Source organism: Moschus berezovskii, chromosome 23, assembly GCF_049115385.1.
Source record: "Moschus berezovskii isolate FMDL1 chromosome 23, NW_MosBer_1.0, whole genome shotgun sequence".
NCBI lineage: Eukaryota > Metazoa > Chordata > Mammalia > Artiodactyla > Moschidae > Moschus > Moschus berezovskii.
Genome location: NC_142482.1, coordinates 31,279,790 through 31,300,803, shown reverse-complemented (window position 1 = coordinate 31,300,803; position 21,014 = coordinate 31,279,790). Strand labels below are relative to the sequence as shown.

The 21,014-nt window shown below is 47.7% G+C and overlaps 1 protein-coding gene across 2 annotated transcripts in view; it reads left to right on the top strand.

Annotated features, from left to right (window-relative positions):
- Positions 1-21,014, top strand: part of CLIC5 (CLIC family member 5) — a 169,582-nt gene that overhangs the window by 115,712 nt on the left and 32,856 nt on the right. For both annotated transcript variants that reach the window (XM_055407221.2, XM_055407222.2), the window contains exons 2-4: positions 585-694; positions 4,879-5,004; positions 13,381-13,487. In XM_055407221.2, coding sequence (XP_055263196.2) covers positions 585-694; positions 4,879-5,004; positions 13,381-13,487 — 343 coding nt within the window. The remainder of the gene's footprint in view (positions 1-584; positions 695-4,878; positions 5,005-13,380; positions 13,488-21,014) is intronic.

Here is a 21,014-nt window from a genome sequence, read left to right as displayed (position 1 = left end):
GAGATGATTACTCAGGAGTATAGAAGTTGGTCCAACATTCTTGGTGTCGGATTATGTGATGTTAAGGGGTTTCCTGGTGGCTCAGATGGTAAAGAATCTGCCTGCAATGTGGAAGACCCGGGTTCGATCCCTGGAGGGAGAAGATCCTCCAGAGAAGGGAATGGCAACCCACTCCAGTATTCTTGCCTGGAGAATTCCATGGGCAGAGCAGCCTGGCGGGCTACAGTCCACGGGGTCTCAAAGAGTCAGACACGACTAACAGTTTCACAACACTTTTCCTGTGACGTTAAAAGTCTCTTTTTACTCTAAGATGCTAGGGTTCAACGGTTTCAGAAAGTTACGGGTCTGCATAATCACCATGCTGAAGACTCACATTCAGTTTCACAGAGTTTATTGAGCCCTTACTCTGTGCCAAGCACCACCCTGCATTAGGAAGACAGTGATAAATATTAAAAGGCAACTTTAAAGGAAGGCTGGAGCACGGACTTAGTTCTCCTCAAACTGGCGTCTAGCTGTTAGAATCCTATATGCCTTCTTGCTAATGTGCACAAGCCAACTCAGGACTCTCGTGCTTTTCTTTTTAGGCTGGAATCGATGGGGAAAGCATTGGCAACTGTCCCTTCTCTCAGCGACTCTTTATGATCCTCTGGCTGAAAGGAGTTGTGTTCAATGTCACCACGGTGGATCTGAAAAGGTAAAGGATGGTGCATTCGTGAGCAATAGGTTTCACTGCAGGACCAGAGGATCGTCCATGAAGGAGGGTGAAACCCTTCTCTCGGCTCCTAGCTGCCTCCTGCTCACACCTCTTTGGCCAGACCCCTGGTTAAAAGGGAGGCTGAGAAAACAAGCATCACCCCTGGGACAGAGCAAGTCCCAGTTTGCAAGGAAGAAGGAGGGACTGGGCACTGGGTATCATTACTGAGTGTCTGGCACAGAGATGGGCATGGACATCTGAAAATCCAGAGTGAGCCATTCCCATCCTACGAATGCCCTCATCCTGGGGGACCCCAGCCAGACTCCAGGTGTGAGAGGTTGAGTTTCCATGGAGCTGAGATCCAGACCATTTCTCCCACTCTGTTCCCATCTTTAGAAGTCCTTAGTGTGAGAGGGGGGTTCAGGAGGGGGAACTCATGTACACCTGGGGCGAATTCATGTCAATGCATAGCAAAACCAACCAATATAATATTGTCAAATAAAAAAAAATGAAAAAAAAAGAGAAAACTCTGGATTAGAGACTGGGATGGAATGTTACTAGTATTCTGCTTCTAAAGTGCAGTTTTAATGACTGTTTAAAATCCAGGCATCGTTCCCCAACACGACGCACACGCTTTCCTTCTTGCTTCTCTCCTCTCTCCTCTGCTTCCCCTTTAAATGGGGACTGGCTCAGACGCATTCTCCTGGTGTTCATCTTCCTCCTCGATGAGCTTGGCACACTCTCCCTGTCACCTTCATGTCAGTTATTCTGTACCTAGACCCCTGCTCTCCTCTTGCTGTTTCCACTTGCATTCTCTATTATCACTTTAAAATATCTGTCTTGAAACCTGTACCTTCATTTTCCCTTTGAGTCCTCCCCACCAAAAAAACCCTGAATTCCTTTGTTCTTTCATTTTTATAGGCACCGAAGCATTTCCAGCTTCCTCCTCTTGCTGCCTTCCTTGTCCATCAGTAGCCAAGCATCCTGTCACCGGGCTGTTTCCTACTTCCACGCTCTCTCGTCTGTTCTCAAAGCCCACACTCCGTCCAAATCCCACCCCTGGTAGTTAGACAGTCTCTTTGCTCTTCAAGCTGGTCTTCATCCACCCGGGTTCTTTCTGTCAGTCTCTCATCATCTTTATGTTATCATAAGGATATTCTTCCTAAAACTATCCTTTAGGATATTTTCCCTAAAATAATCCTTTAACCCTGTGGAGAGATGGTGCCCAGTTCCCAGGATCAACCCCATCTCCCGGGAAGCCTCCCCCTCCCACCCCACCACTTTCAGGCACATCTATTGCTCAGCCTCCCCAGACTCACCCAGCATCTATGGTCCCGGCTGCCCGGCTCCATCAATTTGCCTCTCACCAAGTTATGATATCTACAATCCCAATACTTTACAATTAGCCTTGCTTTCCCATAAAAAAAAAAATCACATAAAGTGTGATTTTTTTTCTTCCATTTGAGGAAACCTAGACACACATTGGAGAAGGAAATGGCAACCCACTCCAGTGAGCCTGGTGGGCTTCTGTCTATGGGGTCACACAGAGTCGGACACGAATGAAGTGACTTAGCAGTAGCAGCAGACACACATTTAAATGGCTTGTTTAAGGTGCCCATTTAGAGTTGGAGAGGCTGTCACCAAAAACCCCATCTCCTTGGTTCAGATACTATACTGTTCAGAACTCATCAGTTATGAAGTTTGTTTTGTCATTCACATGAGACCTTGAATCCCTCAAGGGCAGGTTGAGATCATATTTCAGTTTCTTTGTATCCATCATAGCAGCTAATTCATTCATTCAGGGGCCCAACTAACCTCTGTCAAATGAATGAACACACACATGCAATGCAGACAGTGTCTGCGAGAGCTGACTTTTGTACAGTTGGGAAGATTGGCTTCCTTTAGTGGAGAAGAGGAGGTCCTTGGAGTATCATCTGTGAACGTGGACTTGTGTTTGGCTGTGGATCAGCCACCCCAGCATTCCTCAGATCCTTCGAGGCTCTTTCCTTTCTGTCATCACATCTGATCCTGCCAACGCCCTTCAAGGAGGCCAGTCAAGTATCAGGACTCCAGTTTTATAGATAAGGAGACTTTCTTACTGGGGAAAAAAAAAAAAAAAATATATATATATATATATATATATATGAATTAAGGAACTTTTGAAATGCTTGATACAGTGAAGTTTAGCACTTCCCAGCGAAACTAATTTCTTATCCTGGCTCCACCATGAACTGAGTCTCCTTGAACAAGTTACCGTCTCTTTCCTGAGGCTGTTTCCTTACTGGTACGATGGGCATAGCAGTGGTGCCTTGTTTCTGTTGTGAGGATCTGGGGAGGCAGGCCATGGACCACTTGCACTTGACCTCCAGTCATGAAAGAGGACTGATGTATATTAAATAATCCATAAGTTAGACTTGGCAGTAGGTAATTAAGTCCTATTTATTTAATTTCACAACTGCTGAAGGGAGTCAACAAAGAGACGGGGCCTGCCCTGACCAGCGTCCATGGGCAACATGATTTGGGCTCCAGCAGCCGCAGGCAGTACCTCAGAAGGATGCCAGACTCCAGAGGCCATTGTTCTGCTGAGTCTCAGAAAAAAAATCATCCTTAATAATTTCACCAGGAGTTTCCTGGTGGCTCAGATGGTAAAGAATCTGTCTGCAATGCAGGAGACCCAGGTTTGATCCCTGGGTTGGGAAGGTCCCCTGAAGGAGGAAATGGCAATCCATTCCAGTATTTTTGCCTGAAGAATCCCCATGGACAGAGGAGCCTGGCGGGCTACAGTCCATGAGGTCACAAAGAGTCAGACATTAACTGAGTGACTAACTTTCATAATTTCCGGATCTTTAAGCCACAGAGAGGTCATTGCTGAAATATAAAATCAGTATGTATTTTTCCCACCCTGCTGGGAACCCAAGCATCATTGCCTTGTGTGTGTGTGTGTGTGTGTATATGCAGGCTCATTCATGTCTGACTCTTTGTGATCCCCCTAGATTGTGGCTTTCCAGACTCCTCTATCCATGGGATTTCCCAGGCAAGAGTTCTGGAGTGGGTTGCCATTTCCTACTCCAGGGGAGCTTCCCAACCCAGGGATTCAGCCAACATCTCTTGTGTCTCCTACATTGGCAGGTGGATTCTTTACCACTGAGCCACCTGGGAAGCCCATCACTGCCTTAGGTGAGCTCATACGAGCCACCAGGGAAGCCCTTAAAACACAGGAAGAGAAGGTAAAGAATATCCTTGCATTGTCTGAAAGGAGGAACACGTATGAAGTAAACACAGGGACTCAGGAAGTTAGATTTCAGAAGTGCTTTCAGTGTCAATTGTCTGAGGAGTTCCAAGTGCCCCAGGAAGCAGCTGGAGAGTGTGTGCGTTTGGGCATGGGCGGGGGAGGGACACCTTAATTGAAATTCCTGTCTTCCCCTCCCAGGCTGATGACGCCCGGAATGTGTTTCATTACAGAGTCCTCTCCCCACTTGTTTACTCTCTTGGTTCCTCTCTCTCCTGTTTCCCTCCACGCCTGCCTCCCACAAGGAGTGTGCATTCTCAGAAAGAGGGTTTGGGATGACCCTGATGTCCCAGCCCGGCCCCGGGAGGCTTCCATCATGGTGTCTCCGCCTCCTTCTGTGCTCTGTGCAGGCCTCTCCCTCCCCAGGTCCTCCGTCCGTCTGCTGGCCCTTCTTCCCCCCTCTTTGCTGCATCCCTGCTCCCACCTTCTGACTTGAATAAGGACCCATGTCAAATACAACGTCACTTCCTTCCTCTTGTGCATACCTTGAAGAACACAAATATTGTTCTTAGTGGAAAAGCACGAATGAATTCGTGAATATTCAAAGTTCGGGATTCTGCCTAATACATTTTTGTTAAGTGAATAAGTGAAGGACCTTTTGAAAGCAAACCCCAACTCCTGCCCTGGGTATTGGACTCTTGGCTCTAGCTTCCTGTGATCAGGCTCTGCTATTTTCAAAGTCCATCCTGTCTTGCTCCCATTACTGAATTCCACTGGCTGGATTTCCTAGATCACACCACATTCATCCAGAACCTCCACCCTTCTCTGCCCTATGTCCCATTCCAGGTCTGTTTTTGCTAACGGGCATATAATGAATGATCCACCCCAGGTCTCTGTGTCCATGAAGCGCCCTGGTGTAAGCCACCTCCTGAACCTTGCTCTCTCCTCTCCACAGAAAGCCAGCTGACCTGCACAACCTCGCCCCTGGTACCCATCCACCCTTCCTGACATTCAACGGGGATGTGAAGACAGACGTCAATAAGATTGAGGAGTTCCTGGAGGAGACTTTGACCCCTGAAAAGTAATGAGCTGCTTCTTTCCGGAGCTAATGACGGGGAGGGTTCCGTGTGCTTCTCTAGATCCTGGGAGTAGATTTCCAAAAGAGCCTCATCGACTCAGAGCTCAGGACCCTCTTTGCAAAGAGAGAGTCTCGAACAGCCCTCCTCACCCACAAAGGGCTGCTCATCTTCAGCTTGCTCCACAAAGCCCAGCCCCCAAGAGCTGATGCCCCCTAAACATGTCCTCTCTCCCAGCCCCTCTGCCTGAGTGGGGGCAGAGGCTCCTTCATGGCAGAACTAGAGCTGAAAGGTCAATGAAGGGAAGTGAAAAGTCAGCCAGGAGAGAGGTAATCCCATGACTTAAAACCACACTAATGTATGAGTAAGATCCATAAATCTGACCCCGTCTGGTCGGAGCCCATAATTAAACATGAAGAAAAGAAATGGACTGAAAGCAGTTTGACTTCTGAAAACGAGGTCAGGGAGGGAAGAGACCAGAGCACTCTGGGTTCTTGTTCTATGGATAAGTTGCTCCTAACTGGAAAGGAGAAAAGAGCCCTGAAATCCGAAAAGCTGCTGGAAACTAGACGTGTGCATTGTACCTAGACTGAAATTGGAGATTTAAACAATCAGCTTTAGAAAAAAGAAAAACTAGAGCAATAATATTATTAACACATACAGAGTAAGATATGCAGAAACTTAATCCTGCAGGCTTGTCCCTGAAAAGCTTTAAGCGAAGGTGTTGTAGAGTCCGTTTTCAGGTTCTTTGGGGGATGGGGGAGTATAGGGAGAGCAGAGGATGGAAAGCTCCTAGAAATCAACTAGGAGGAGCCAGTTGGTAACATTCCAGGTAAGACAGACTAGAGGGCTGGGCTCAGGCAGGGACAGTGAGGTGGGAGCAGAGAGGCAGGAAGGATTTTAGAACATACTTCATAGGTGAAATTCTGGTCTGGAGAATTCCATGGACGGTATAGTCCATGGAGTCACACAGAGTTGGACATGATTGAGCGATTTTCACTTGCATAGGTGAAATAAGTGGACTGACAAGAAAGATGACCATCTTGCATTGATTTTATAGTTTTATTTTTTACAGATATCGCTACAGCCCTCACTTGAAACTGAAACATTCTCTCAGTCATGTCCCACTCTTTGCAACCCCATGAACTGTAGCCTGCCAGGCTCCTCGGTCCATGGGATTCTCCAGGCAAGAATACTGGAGCAGGTCGTCATGCCCTCCTCCAGGGGATCTTCCAGACCCAGGCAGCAGACCTGGGTCTCCTGCACTGTGGTCAAATTCTTTACCATGTGAGCCACCAGGGAAGCCTGTATCATACTATTGGTGGGACTAGAACCGACAATCCCTGGCTTAAAAGGCCAGTGCCTTATCCATTAGGTCACTGGGGCTGCTACAACCCTCACTACAGCTGGAGAAGCTGAGGCTTGGAGAGGTTAAGTAGCTTCCCCAAGGTCACACACCTATCAAATCACTGTTAAATTTTAACTCCTCGTTGTGATCTCATTAAGCCTCGACCATTTTTACATCCTTCCTAAAAGTGTTTTCTTTGTCATCCACATTGAGGATCTCCACTAGTAGCTCAGGCAGTAAAGAATCTGCCTGCACTGCAGGAGACCTGGGTTCAATCCCTGGGTTGGGAAGATCCCCTGGAGAAGGAAATGGCAACCTACTCAGTATTCTTGCCTGGAGAGTCCCATGGACAGAGGAGCCTGGCGGGCTATAGTCCATGATATTGCAAAGAGCTGGACATGACTGAGGGACTTAACACTTAACATCATGATCTAATTAGGCCTCAAAGCATTTGTACATTCTTCCTGAAAGTGTATTCTTGGTCATCGCCGTTAGGACAGTTTATTTCCATACTGAGCATGGAAAGCTGCCTCAAGTCCAAATGTCTTGAAAAATAGATGGAGTGAGTAAATCAGCCCGACAGCCCCACCTGGAACACCCAGCTTAGCCACACACATCTTTGAATGGGACACCAGCCAGCCACTGTGCTGAAAGGACCCCCAGAGGGCTCAGGCTCCATCTTCCATCCTTTGGGACTGAACCTCATGGCTGGCGCTGGTTTGAAATGCAACAACAGAAAATAAATGCTGTTTTCAATAGCTACATAGAGTTTTAACTTTGCCCTGGAGACCCAGAGGGGAATGTTCACCGTGAAGTTCGCAGTTCCCCTTCTAGAAGTAACGCCCTCTCATAAGAGTGCCTGCTTCTGTCAAGGCCAGTAGAGTATGGGGAATTGGAACAGCTCGGAGGATGGATAGCCAGCCCAGTGGATGGAAGTGTGCAGGGCTGGGCTGAGTCTGGAGGCCCGAGGTCCACTCCTGGCTCTGCCAGTCATGCCCTGTGACCCCTCCACAGAGTCCCTTTCCTGCTGTCAGTGTCCATTCTCTCCCCTGGGAAAGAATGACCCTTCACGCCCATCTTAGCCAGGCTCCCTCCACCCCCATCCAGCAGTGCCTTTCAGGGGGCTCTCCAATCTACATCCCCAACAGGACCAAGAGGGCCCATGAGACCCCCTGAGAATCATATGCCCTTGTGTACAGGCAGATTCTTCCAGAGGAGGGCCATCATCAGATTCATCACCATATCATCAGCTACTGGAAATTTCCCATGGTCCAAATCAGGCTAAGCAGTGCAGGACATAGATGCTGCCTCCTCCCCTCCCTTTCCACCTATCCTGAGCTCTGCTTCATCTCGTCCAGGTGCCCCTGGACTGCAGTGTATGTAGGAGCTTTTTACTAAGTCCATTCCTGATATATCAGAGACCCTATAATCCACCAAGCCCAGGCAGCAGAACCTCAAAACTGTTAAAATCCACAACTCCAGAAGGCTACCAAGGTGGGGTCCTAGGGATGAGACCATCAACCATTGTGGAGCTCCCCAGAGTGTCCCTTAGGTGCCTTTGAGTGGGTCAGACTGGGGCAGGTGCCAGTCTGCCCCAGAAATGTCAGCAAGCCAGTCGTTCAGCCTCACAAGGAGAGACCGGCTATTCAGCCCGCAGCAAAGTCACCCGCCTCAGCTGTCTTCCCACCACCACTAACTGGGAGGTCGGGCGGGCGGCCTGTGTCCCGAGGCCCCGGAGGAGGGCAGGCTGGCCTTCTGGTTTTCTGCTGCTGCTGCTAAGTCGCTTCAGTCGTGTCCGACTCTGTGCAACCCCATAGACAGCAGCCCACCAGGCTCCGCCATCTCTGGGATTTCCGGGCAAGAACACTGGAGATCTGGTTCTCTAGAGGGCAGCAAAACCCCCTTTTCTGTTCCGCAAATGCCAGTCAGCATGTGCTTCTCATCACACCACTGTTTGTTAAAGCTGCCAGAGAGCCAAGAAATTATGGGAGCCTTTTTCCCCTTAGTTTTATGTTTTAAAGGGGGGAAAAAAAGCCACATACAAACACTCCAACAATCTTTTTAAAAGATTACGTTTGGTCCCACAAAGCATTTGGTGTCAAAATGAGGAATCCAGGCAGTCTCAAGTAGTTTCTAAATGAGACTCGCTTCCATCCCCCTGGTTAGACTGACCCAGTTAATGCTCCACAGGGAAGCGGCGGGATTATAGTTGATGTGCTGGCCTTTGCCTTTCATCCTGGTGGAATGGTCCGAGTTAACGGGATCCATCAGTGAGAGTCAAGACACCAGAGTCTGGCCACCCTTCTACACAGTGCTTGTTGTATGACCTTGGGCAAGCCTCGCTCCCGTCTCGGACCTTCCCCATTCCCTTATCTCTGAAGATGCCTTTCAGCAGAAGTTCTGTGATTGCATGAGTTTCTCAAAGCACTTTCCTGGAGCTGGTTGTTGTTGAAAATAATCAGAGATAAAAATTCAGGAGAGTGAACTAGTGGACTAGTTACATGTCTTGTCATTTAGTCAGTCAGCTGTCACGCAAGTTATTAACAGGGCTCAGAGCCAAAGTGGAATACACTTTGAGTTCATTATTTTAAGACACGTCCCTTATTGTTTTAAGACACGTTCATTATTTTATTTCACGGTAGCAATAATCATGAAGGTTCTTGTTGGTTCTTTGGGAGGTAGAGCAGCAGCCTCAGTACCAAGGGTGGGATGGCATAGTGGTTGAAAGTACAGAAGGTTCCCTACATACGAATGAGTTGCTTTCTGAGAGTGCTGCTCCCAAGTCCAATTTGTTCGTAAGTCAGAAAAAGTGAGCCTAGGAATGAAACTGACACAATTGGCAATATAGTACTGTATTGTAAAAGGTCTATAATGCTTTATACATAAATAATGCCTAAAAAACAAATACAAAATAATAAACCATCTTTATTCTCACAATACAGGGCCTTGAAAAGTACAGCAGTACGACAACAGCTGGCGCTCGTTAGCGGTCACTGCTGCTGTTATGCTCACTTCCAGACATTCTGGGCTTTAAATAAAGATGCTCTCCTCTGTACACCACTGTAGAGTAAAGTACACAGAAGCACAGCCACTTATAGAGGATGCATGCACACGACTGTGCCAGACATGTGAACTAATTTCAGTTCAGTTCAGTCACTCAGTCATGTCTGACTCTTTGTGATCCCATGGACTGCAGCACGCCAGGCCTCCCTGTCCATCATCAACTCCCAGAGTCCACCCAAACTCATGTCCATTGAGTCGGAGAGGACATCCACCCATCTCATCCTCTGTCGTCCCCTTCTCCTCCTGCCTTCAATCTTTCCCAGCATCAGGGTTCTTTCAAATGAGTCAGCGGTTCTCATCAGGTGGCCAAAGTATTGGATTTTCAACTTCAACATCAATCCTTCAGGATTGATCTCCTTTAAGGATGGACTGGTTGGATCTCCTTGCAGTCCAAGGGACTCTCAAGAGTCTTCTCCAAAACCACAGTTCAAAAGCATCAGTTCTTCAGCACTCAGCTTTCCTTATAGTCCAACTCTCACATCCATACATGACTACTGGAAAAGCCATAGCCTTAACTAGACGGACCTTTGTTGGCAAAGTAATGTCTCTGCTTTTCAATATGCTATCTAGGTTGGTCATAACTTTCCTTCCAAGGAGTAAGTGTCTTTTAATTTCATGGCTCTGAACTAACTTACATGATTGGATGTGTGAACACAGGTTTGCATCTTTGAAAGTTTGCAACTGGCATGTTCGTATGTAGGGGGCTTACTGTATGAAGTCAGGGAGAGAGGGGACACCCTTCCACTTTTCAGCTCATTAGGAAATGCGAGGTCAACACTCAGGCTGCCAGAAGAGGCCCTGGAATCAGCAGAGGTCACCCCATGAGGATGCGATGATTGTCTTCTCTTTTTCTCCAGTGTATTCCCAATGCCAGGGACAGGGCCTAACCCCTGGCATGACTGCATGTTGGTTTAGTTGCATGCTGTTCTTTTGTTCGGGGGCATGGTGGCCTATGGTGAGTCAGTGAGACGTCAATTGGAACTCTCAGCCAATCAGAGCATTTCCATCTGCAATCATATCTTTTCTTTTGCCACTATTTATAAAAAAAAAATTGTTTTGATGAATGGCCAACTGTTTCGCTTCCCAGAATGAAGCTTAAGTGCGTATCTAAAATGCATGCGTTGGAAATAAGATATCTTAAAAACAGAGTGGAGAGAAATTTCCATGAGGGAGAGCTGAGGTCGTCCAACCTTTCTGGAAAGAATACTGGAGTGGGCTGCCGTTTCCTTCTCCAGGGAATTCTTCCTGACCCAGGGATTGAACCTGAGTCTCCTGCATTGGCAGGTGGGTTCTTTACCAGATGAGTCACCAGGAGAGCCAGAAGCAGCCATCGATAATATCTATATAAATGGATGTGGCTGTGTTTTATTTGTGAATGCGGAAATTGCAATTTCTTATGATTTTTACACATCACAAAATAATATCCTTCTTTTGATTTTTTTTCAATCATTTAAAAGTGTATAAGCTAGTTATGGCAACCCACTCCAGCATTCTTGCCTGGAGAATCCCAGGGACGGGGGAGCCTGGTGGGCTGCCATCGGTGGGATTGCACAGTCTTACACGACTGAAGCAACTTAGCAGCAGCAGTAGCAGCAAGCTAGTTTTAGCTCCTGGGAGCCACATAAACAAATGTTGGGCTGGATTTGGCCCACAGGCCATAGTTGACTCACCCCTGAGTTAAAGAAATTGCCCATCTCTTTGATTGTCACCAGATCACATCACAATCTTATTTCAAAGATGTTTCTATAGATAAAGAAACTACTTGTTAGCCTTTTAGAGAAACAAAAGGTACCCTGGAACCCACTCATCTGCATATTTAAAATACAGTGTAAACATGGAGCTAAAATAAAAGTGCTTAACGTCCTGAATAGTAGTTGCCCCAAGTCTAGTTACCAAAATCTGTGAGGTTAATATTTGAAGACACACTTCCTACCAGGACAGTCTTCAAGTGGGACATTATGCTATGAAGTCAAGTCTCAATGACTGATACTATTCAGAACACAGGATGGAACTGGCATAGTCTCTCTGGACACATGGCCCTTCACCCAACTTGGATTTGGTATCACCTACTCATGTTTGGCCCATACTGGTCATGAAGAAATGGTTGGATGAGTGGAAGTCTGATCAAATGATGGCAGGAAAAAAAACCCCAACAAATCCAAATATAAAATGCATTATCTGGTCCCTTCTGTTTTTATTATTTATCAAGCAAAAACAAGGAGTACTTTGTATGTATTGATAATAATTTAAGACATTCAGTTTTAAGATTCTATGTGGGAAAGCCAAAATAGGGACGGATAATCCTAAATTCCCTCATCTTGGAAGGTTACCTAGCATCTTGTAGGGACAATCGCTTTGTGTCCGCAGTCAGAGCAGATGAATTGATAATTCCCAGTGTATTCGGGGAGATGTGTGCAGAACCTGCGCAGAGCGCCCCCTGGTGGCCGACATCAGTTCCTTCATGGTGCTCAGCCCAGCTCCAGGGAGTGTTTGGTGGCTTGGAGGGTAAACAGCAGAGTAGAGGCGAGGCCACAGGACAGGGAACTTAAGAGCTGGGCTTCCAAAGCGAAACTGCCTGCGTTGGATTCTTGCCTCTGACACCTGGTCTCCTGAGCTCAGACAAATTGCTTAGCTTCTCTGCACCTTGTTTGTCTCCTGTGGGAAAGAAAGCTAATGACAATACCCGTGGGATTGTGAGGAATAAATCATGAATTTGGCAAGGCTTTAGAATAGTGCCTGGCACAGAGTGGACACTCAGTACAAGTAAGCTTTTACTGATGTCAGAGAAGAGGGGAAGTGAGAGGATCGCTGCTCCAGCGCCCAGAAACCAGGTTCTCATGGCCCCGTCACTATTTATTATCTATGATAATAAATTATGACCTCAAATAATAAATGACCTCAAATGGTCATTTAACCTCTCTGGTATCCAATTGCTTCCTTGTAAAATTAGATGATAATGCCTCATATCTGCCCAAGGGCAGAGGGCTGGACCCAGTGACTTTTGAAAGACTTGTCCAATGGCAGTATCTGAAATTAAACAGCCACTCAACGTGGTCCAGGAGTAGGTAGCCCTAGCTAATGGGTCAGTGAAGGAACAAAAAAAAAATGAAAGAACAACAAATACTTGTTAAAGGTATTTTGCTTCAAGTTATTTAAAACATTAAGCCAAAAAAAGTATTTTGCATTTTAAACATAAAGTAGCCAAAGAGCTGGCAGTCCACTCTTCACTCGAAGATCATAAAGGTCCACATACTTATGGTCAAGCAATTGCCCCTCCCCCCACTTCCGTCCACACTTGCCTGGCCATTCATGAAAGATGTTCATGAACTAATATCTTTTGCAGATTAGAATGGCTTGTTTTGATGGCGCCAATGGGGTCAAAGCCATGGATTCCCCTACAATTTTGCCTAGTTCAGTCTCACATGTCCCCCTTCTCCCGCCCCGACTCCGTGTGTCTGCGTTTCTTTTTACGAAGACACCAGTCATTGGCTTTAGGGAACACACTAAATCAGTACTAGCTCACCTTGAGACTCTCAACTAATGACATCTGCAAAGACTCTTTCCAAATAAGGTCACATTCTGAGGTCCCGGGTGGACACAGATTGTAGCGACAGCACTCAACATATTTCAGGCTCCAAATAGCAAGTAAGCAAGATCACTGAGCATGTTTAGATGTTTCCCATGTGCTTCTCTTTCTTGTCCCTAAAGGCCACCCTCCCTATGTGCCTCTTCACGTACCTCTAACGACTGCCTTGCCCATGGGATAAAATCCAGCCCCCTCACCGGCGCTATCATTGAAGGGAGGGGTACAAGTGCCCACCCTCCCTACAGGATAGGTTGGGGAAACCTCAAAAGACTTATAGATCCTGCTGGAGGCAAGAATGTTGTTCATCATGAGATGACTGAAAGAGGCTTTCCCTTAAAGGACCTCTGAGTTCTCACTCACCTGAGAACACGTCTTGCCTTCCAGGTACCCCAGACTGGCTGCGAAACATCGGGAATCCAACACGGCAGGCATCGACATCTTCGCCAAGTTCTCCGCCTACATCAAAAACACGAAGCAGCAGAGCAATGCTGGTGAGTGGCCCCCTTCCACCCAGGCCCCCACCCTTGGTGCTCTCCCCTGCCCAGGGCATCTTCAGATACTCACCCAAGAAGCACCTGGAACCAGTGCTTTTATTTGTTCATCCTGAGGCCCCTTGATGCAGGGGAGAGGGTGATAGATGTTGCTTTCTGGCCGGTGCAGGAAAAGAGGCCGGTGGTCCTTACGTGGAATCAGAAGAAGGATGCTGGTTGCATTCTGACCTGCCTTAGCACACATCATGATACACTGCACACAGGGTCCTGCCTTGGCCATGTGTGGCTTGGTCACTAAGTTGTGTCCAACTCTTTGTGACCCTATAGACCGCCAGGCTCCTCTGTCCTTGAGATTTCCCAGACAAGAATACTGGAGTGGGTTGCCATTTCCTCCTCCAAGATATCTTCCTGACCCAGGGATCAAACTGGCATCTCTTGCATTGGTAGGTGGAATCTTTACCTCAGCACTACCTAGGAAGCCTACTGTCCATTTATTCCCAGTTCACAACCCTGCTCTGTTCACAGCAAGTCCTGATTGGAACAACACATTGCAGCTGCCTTCTGGTCCCTGAAAGACTTCACAGGGGGTTGACCAGAGGCCATGGTGGGACAGGGCTGTCACCACTATGGTGAACGCTCAAGGCAGAGCCTGACCCTCTGCAACCCCACCCTCCCACCCCCCACCACGGCCAGTGCAGAGAATGCTGGGAGCCTCTTCTCAAAGCCTGGCTCAACTTCCTGCTGCTTAGTCACTCAGTTGTGTCTTTGCAACCCCATGCCCGTCAGGCACCTCTGTCCATGGGGACTCTCCAGGCAAGAATACTGGAGTGGGTTGCCATACCTTCCTCCAGGGATCTTCCCAACCCAGGGATCGAACCTGGGTCTCCTGCATTGCAGGCAAATTCTGTACCATCCAAGCCACCAGTCACCAGGGAAGGGCGCATCCTCCACTCGCCCCTTAACTTCAGGCATTGGCCACAGAGCTCAGGCTTGGTGGCCTCCCGGTCACCAGTGGTCTTCTCAGAGGGGTTTGAGCCCCTCATTTAAGTTGATAGGATTTACTTATTTATTTTTGGCTGCCTTGGATCTTTGTTGTTTTTCAAGGGCTTTCTCTAGTTGTGACGAGTGGGGGATACTCTTTGTTGCAGCTCTCAGACTTCTCAGAGTGGTGGCTTCTCTTGTTGAAGAGCCCAGGCTCTAGGCACACAGGTTCAGTGGTTGTGGCACGCAGGTTCAACTAAACCCTGGATTTAGTTGCTCTGCAGCATGTGGAATCTTCCCAGATCGGGGACTGAACCCATGTTGTCTGTATTGGCAGGCAGATTCTTATTTACTCTGCCACCAGGGAAGTCCTAAGTTGACAGTGTTGGGTTTATATATATAATTTTTATGGTTGCATCAGTCTTTAGTTGTGGCACGTGGGATCTTCATTGCAGTGCACAGGCTTCTTTCTAGTTGTGGCGTAGTTGAAACTCTCTGGTTTAGTTGCCCCGAGGCATGTGGGATCTTAGTTCCCTGACCAGGGATCGAACTCTCATCAGCAGCACTGGAAGGCACATTCTTAACCACTGGACTGCCAAGGAAGTCCCATAAGTTGATAGCATTTTTAGTCCTTCATTTGACCTGGTTCTTCCCTGGAGAAGGAAATGGTAACCCACTCCAGTGTTCTTGCCTGGAGAATCCCATGGACGGAGAAGCCTGGTAGGCTACAGTCCGTGGGATCGCAAAGAGTCGGACACGACCGAGCAACTTCACATTCACTTTCAAAGCAATTTGAATAGCAGTGTCCCATTGAGCATGTGTGACCCTTGAAGAACTGTGTTAGTCCCTGGGAGGAGAAGGAAGAAGGATGAGGAAGTTTGCTGGCCCCCTGAACAGAAGGATGGAACCTGGCCCTGAGCCAGGCAGAGCAAGGGTGCCACGAAAACTTTGTGAATGAATGGATAGTGATTGACTGAACAGCACTTCTCGTACATTCATGAATGAATGAGGGATTGAATATACCACAGGTGATCATACAATGGATCCTGAAACCAGGTGGCCCGTTGGCTTGGACCACCTTGGAGCTAACTGCTCCAGGAGCCCCGAGGAGAAAGGCACCTCTTTGGACCAAGGTGACCAGGAAAGACAGCCATGCATGAGATGAAAGAGAAGAACTTTTGGCAGGAACTGTTGGTGCAGTGGGTTCAGTAACAGCTCCTGCAGACCTGGGGATGCCAGGCACAAAACTAGGTTCTAGAAAAAGACACTAACCCAGTCTTCAAGGCCTGACTCGTGCAGAAGAAAAGGCTTGCGTTCACAAAGATAACAAGATAAGAGGTGGGTGATGACTTCATCAAAGGGAGTTTGAAGGGCTGATTAGCTGGCCTGTGAACAGAGAAAAGAGTATCTCCCAAGGGGTTCAGAGCAGCAAGGATTCACCTCTAGGTCGTCTGAGAAAGTTTCCTAAGGGATTTCAACCGGGTCGTAAAGATTCAGGGGGAGTCATTTGACCGGGAACACAGGGTGGAGGATGTGGAGAGGGTGAGAAGACTCCAGGGACAGAGTCCAGGAGAAGCATCTGGAGTTGGCAGTGGCAGCCGGGGTGGGGAGGGGAGGTGTGGAGGGCGTTGGATTTTACCCTGTGGGCAAGGTAGTCATTAGAGGTACATGAAGAGGTACCATAGGGAGGGCGGGCTTTCAGGGACAAGAAAAAGGAGAGACGTGGGAAATAGTTTAAATATACTCAGTGCTCTTGCTTTGTTGCTATTTGGAGCCTGGCATGCTGTGATTCATGGGGTTGCAAAGAGTCGGACACGACTGAGTGACTAAACTGAACTGAACTGAACTGAATGTGTTGAGTGTTGTCCCCAAAATGCATGTCCACCTGGGACCTCAGAGGGTGACCTTATTTGGAAATGGAGTCTTTGCAGATGTCATTAGTTAAGAGTCTCAAGGTGAGATAGTGCTGATTTAGTGTGGTCCCTAAATCCAATGACAGGGTCCTTGTATGAAGAAAAGAGGACACACAGAGATTGGCCGGGTGGGCGAAGGGCGTGGGGGAACATGTGAAGACAGAGCAGGGAGTGCAGAGCCTCTTTCTGCATCTGTTAAAATATACTTAGGGATGCTTTCAATTTCATCATCTGCCAAACGGGGCCATGAAGAGCGTATCCAAGGTTTGGCATGCAGAGTCATGTTATTTATAATTAGATGCTTATAAATCCCTTAGCACACTGCCGGACACGTTGTAAATGCTCTTTAAATGTTAACTGTGATTATTCCTAGAGCAAAAATGAGATAAACACGAATACTGGCATCAGAAACTGCTGCTTCAGCTCTTACTTCATGAACCCTAACGAGCACTTCCAAATCTCCCAACCATTTAGTCTCTTTTTGACTTGTTTGATTCTGTTTCCCGTTTCCTGGGTGCATTTCCTTCTTCTCCAAGGTAGACAGTTGCTCTCTTGGTCCACAGATGTGCGACCTGCAGAAGTGAAGGGACTTGAGTGTGGATTTCTGGTGCCCGAGGGAGTCCGTGAGTGAGGAGAGGAGCCCTTTAGGGACAGCACCCAGGGATCACCCACACAAGTGTGATCAGAGGGACCAGAGGAAGAAGGAGCCAGGGAGGACGATTAAGAAGGACTAGCAAGTGAGGAAGGGGGCCTGGTGGTGGGGGGATCGTGTAGATGAGGAAGAAAAGCTTTCTAAAGAAGTTGCATCTGCGATATAAAGCACTGCACAGCTCACGGTAGACTTTGCTTCTTGAGTTCAGTTTTCTGGACGCGTCCTCAGGCACCCTTCTCTGACTGTTTCTCTCATCGGCATCAGCCTGTTATTCAGACCCTACTCAACAGACTGGCCAGGCTGCCCAGGAGCACGAGCCCTTCTCCCTTGGATAGTGGAGGTGCAGCAGGAGGCCCAAGGAAGGGCGTCTTTGAGACGCAAGAGAGCGGCCCTGCATTTAGATTTGGCCGCGGGAGTCCCTACTCTGGGCCCCACACATTTGTCTTTCAACCTTGCAGGGAAAAGTTATGGGATTTGTTCAGTTTATGGAGTTCTGAAGCAGAAGGATGGTGGGGAAGGGCGGGGAAGGCATGCGCTTCGCCTGTCTCACCGTTGGCAAGCCCGGTAACAAGCCTGGCGTTCGCTGCACTCAGCTCTGTCCGCACCCCGCATCCTGCCTCCGCCCGGCAGAGGCCACTTCCATCCATGCTGCTGATTCTGTACCTAATGGCCTTCCCTCTCTGCGAGTGCCCCTCCTGGAACTTCTCTGTTCACCTTCCTCATGGATACAGCCATGGCCCACGGACCTCGGTGACGCGAGACTGGATGGCAACCCTCAGACTCAGCAGCTCCACGCCCCCTCTCCCCTGGACCCCACACTGGCTCAGCATTCTGCCCACTGGGATGTCAGTTTGGCTTCTCGGGTGCATCCTTTCCCTCGAGGGGTTTCTTTGATGCTTTGCTTTACCTGGTCACCCCCACTCTTCTCGGTTATCTCGTAAGGGGACCTGGGCTTCTCTCTGAATACCTATCTTGCATTTTGCATTTCTTACCCTCAAAGTGCTGTTTGAACGTACTCTGCCAAACCCCTTGGCTATCAAGGAACTCACTTTAGCTATTTATTGTAATCCAGGCATAGATACTGTATTTTACTTTCTTTGTCCCCAACCTCTCTTTTCCTTTCTGCTTCAGTCCTATCCATCTACTGGTTTATTTCACTGTTTGCACATATTGCGGGTTCCAGACAATCAGCAAAGGGATCTCATATGTGTTTTGCGTTCTTTATTCCTATTCGCTCCAGCCCTATCACGTGTCCCTAGGTGTATTAATATCTGTGCCCCCATGACTGTCTCATTTTTGGCTTGTGGCGCATCCTCATGTACTTTTCTCCATTCCTTCTTGGTTGGAGAGTAAGTGGACACGTACGTACCTGTGGACTGAGGACAGAATCCAGCCGTCGTTTCTCCTGGTCTGTTCACGTTTGCATCTTCCTTCCGTTATCCTTGCGCCCAGGTCCACGTCCACGGGGCTCTCTTCCTCTGCTAAGAGGTCTAGAGTCCCAAACCTACCTGACTGTGTCTAATCCAAGCAGATCCTATGCAGCCTACCCGCTTTTCCTTCTCACCTGTGTGTATTCCTTTTTCTCATATCTGACGCAGACTGCGGAGCCCACCTCTTTCTGTGCTGAGTGCTGTTTTTCCAGCTTAGATGATTTTGGTCTTTCAAGACTCCCTTGGAATTCCCTCACTCCTGCCGCCTCAAGTCTGGCTTTCTCTCTTATTTCCGTCTCTGTTTCCATCTATCCTGGGGGCTTTCTTTTTATTTTAAAATGTATACTCCACTCGAACCAGAAAGGCTTTATAGCCACTCACAGGGGGACGAAAAGCACTGCAGAGCAGCATATTCTAGAAGGAGGTGAGAAAGAAAAACAAGGCTGGGGGGGGCGGGGGTCATGAAACAAGCTCAGGGCAAGAGAGACAGGAAAATCAACTCCTAGAGCCCTGTGCTGGAAGCGGATGACGGACCACAGCCCCTCGGCAGAATGAAGGCAAACCTGCCTCCCAGGAGAGTGACAAGTGTTCCTGACGCGGGGCTGGAGCTGCAGTCACAGAAAAGCTGTTATTGCCCTTCTCTTTGTCCATCTGTATCTGTGGCTCCCCTCCACGTTCTCCTGGAGTCCAGGCCGGGTGACGTCGTGGCAGTGTGACTTCCCTGTCTTCACCCCACCCTTTGGCTGCACCGCCCTCACCAGCCTCCTCTCCCCCCGCCCTTGCTACCCCTGATGTCCATCTTCTTTCTCTTCATCATCTTCTCTGGAAGACCCGGGAGAGCTCCCTGCAGCCTCTGGCCTGTGCCACCAACTTCCTTGCTTCTCTCTGTTGCTTCCAAGACTTGGCGTGTCCTGTTGACGCCTGTCACTCTCTTTTTAGTCTCCTCCCCAGATGGATTCCCTCTCTCTCTTTTTTTTCCCTTGGCCACACTGTGGGGCACGTGGAATCTTAGTGCCTCAACCAGGTATTGAACCCCTCCATTGGAGGGGCAGAGTCTTAGCCCCTGGACCACCAGGGAAGTCCCATAGACAGATTTTTAAATCACTAGTTTCCATGCAACCCAATCAAGCGTGGCCTAGACCAGCCTTCATAAATGTCATCAGTGGTGAACATGGGGCTGAATGAAATCGGATTTAATTAATTCACTCATAATTTAATAGTTTATTGTTTAGTAGAGTTGATTTACAACATTGTGTTAGTTTCAGGTATACAGCAAAGTGATTCAGACATAGATATAGGTGTATATATATATAATATATATACATAAAGAATATATGTATAGATTCTTTTTCAGATCTTTTTTCATTATAGGTTATTCTTTTTCATATTCTTTTCCATCATAAGGTTATGATCAAGATACTGACTATAGTTCCCTGTGCTATACAGCAGGTCTTGCTGTTTTATCTATTTTATATATAGCAGTATGTATCTGTTAATCCTGAACTCCCGATTTATCCCTCCCCCCTGGTTTTTTAAATTGAGGTGTAATTGGGGCTTCCCTGGTGGCTCAAACAGTAAAGAATGTGCCTGCAATGCAGAAGATCCAGGTTTGATCTCTAGGTCTGGAAGATCCCCTGGAGGAGGGCACAGCAACCCACTCCAGTATTCTTGCCTGGAGAATTCCATGGACAGGGGAGCCTGGCAAGCTACAGTCCATGGGGTCACAAAGAGTCAGACACAACTGAGCAACTAACACTATCTTTGACACATAACCTCATATTAGTTTCAGGTGGATAGCATAGTTTCGTGGAACACAATATTTGTATTCATTGCAAAATGATCATCACAGTAAGCCTAGTTAACATCCACCATTACACATTATGAACCAGGCTTTTTTCTTGTGATGAGAACCTGTAACATCTACTCTGTTAGCAACTTTCAAATGTGCAGTACAGCTTTATTAAGTACAGCTGCCATGCTGTGCATTGTATCCCCAGGGCTTATTTATTTTAAACCAGAACTTTATAGCTTTTGACTTCCTCTACCCATTTTGCTTGCTCCCTACCCCTGGCCTTGGGCAGCTGCCAATCTATTTCTGTTATTTATGAGCTCTTCTTTTTTTGGTTTGGTTTTGTGTTTAGATGCCACATATAAGTGAGATCACACAGTGTCTGTCTCTGACATTTCACTTAGCATAATGCCCTCCAGGTCCACCCATGTTGTTGCAAATGACAAGATTCCCTTCTTTTTACCACTGAATAATATTCCAGAGTGAGTGTGTCTATATAAACATATATATCACATGTTCTTTATCCATTCATCCATGGATGGACACCTAGGTTGTGTCCAAAGCGAAAGCGAAAGTCACTCAGTCAAGTTTGACTCTTTGCGACCCCATGGACTGTCTATGGAATTCTGCAGGCCAGAATACTGGAGTGGGTAGCCTTTCCTTGCTCCAGGGGATCTTCCCAAGCCAGGGATCAAACCCAGGTCTCCTGCATTGCGGGCAGATTCTTTACCAACTGAGCCACAGGGGAAGCCCAAGAATACT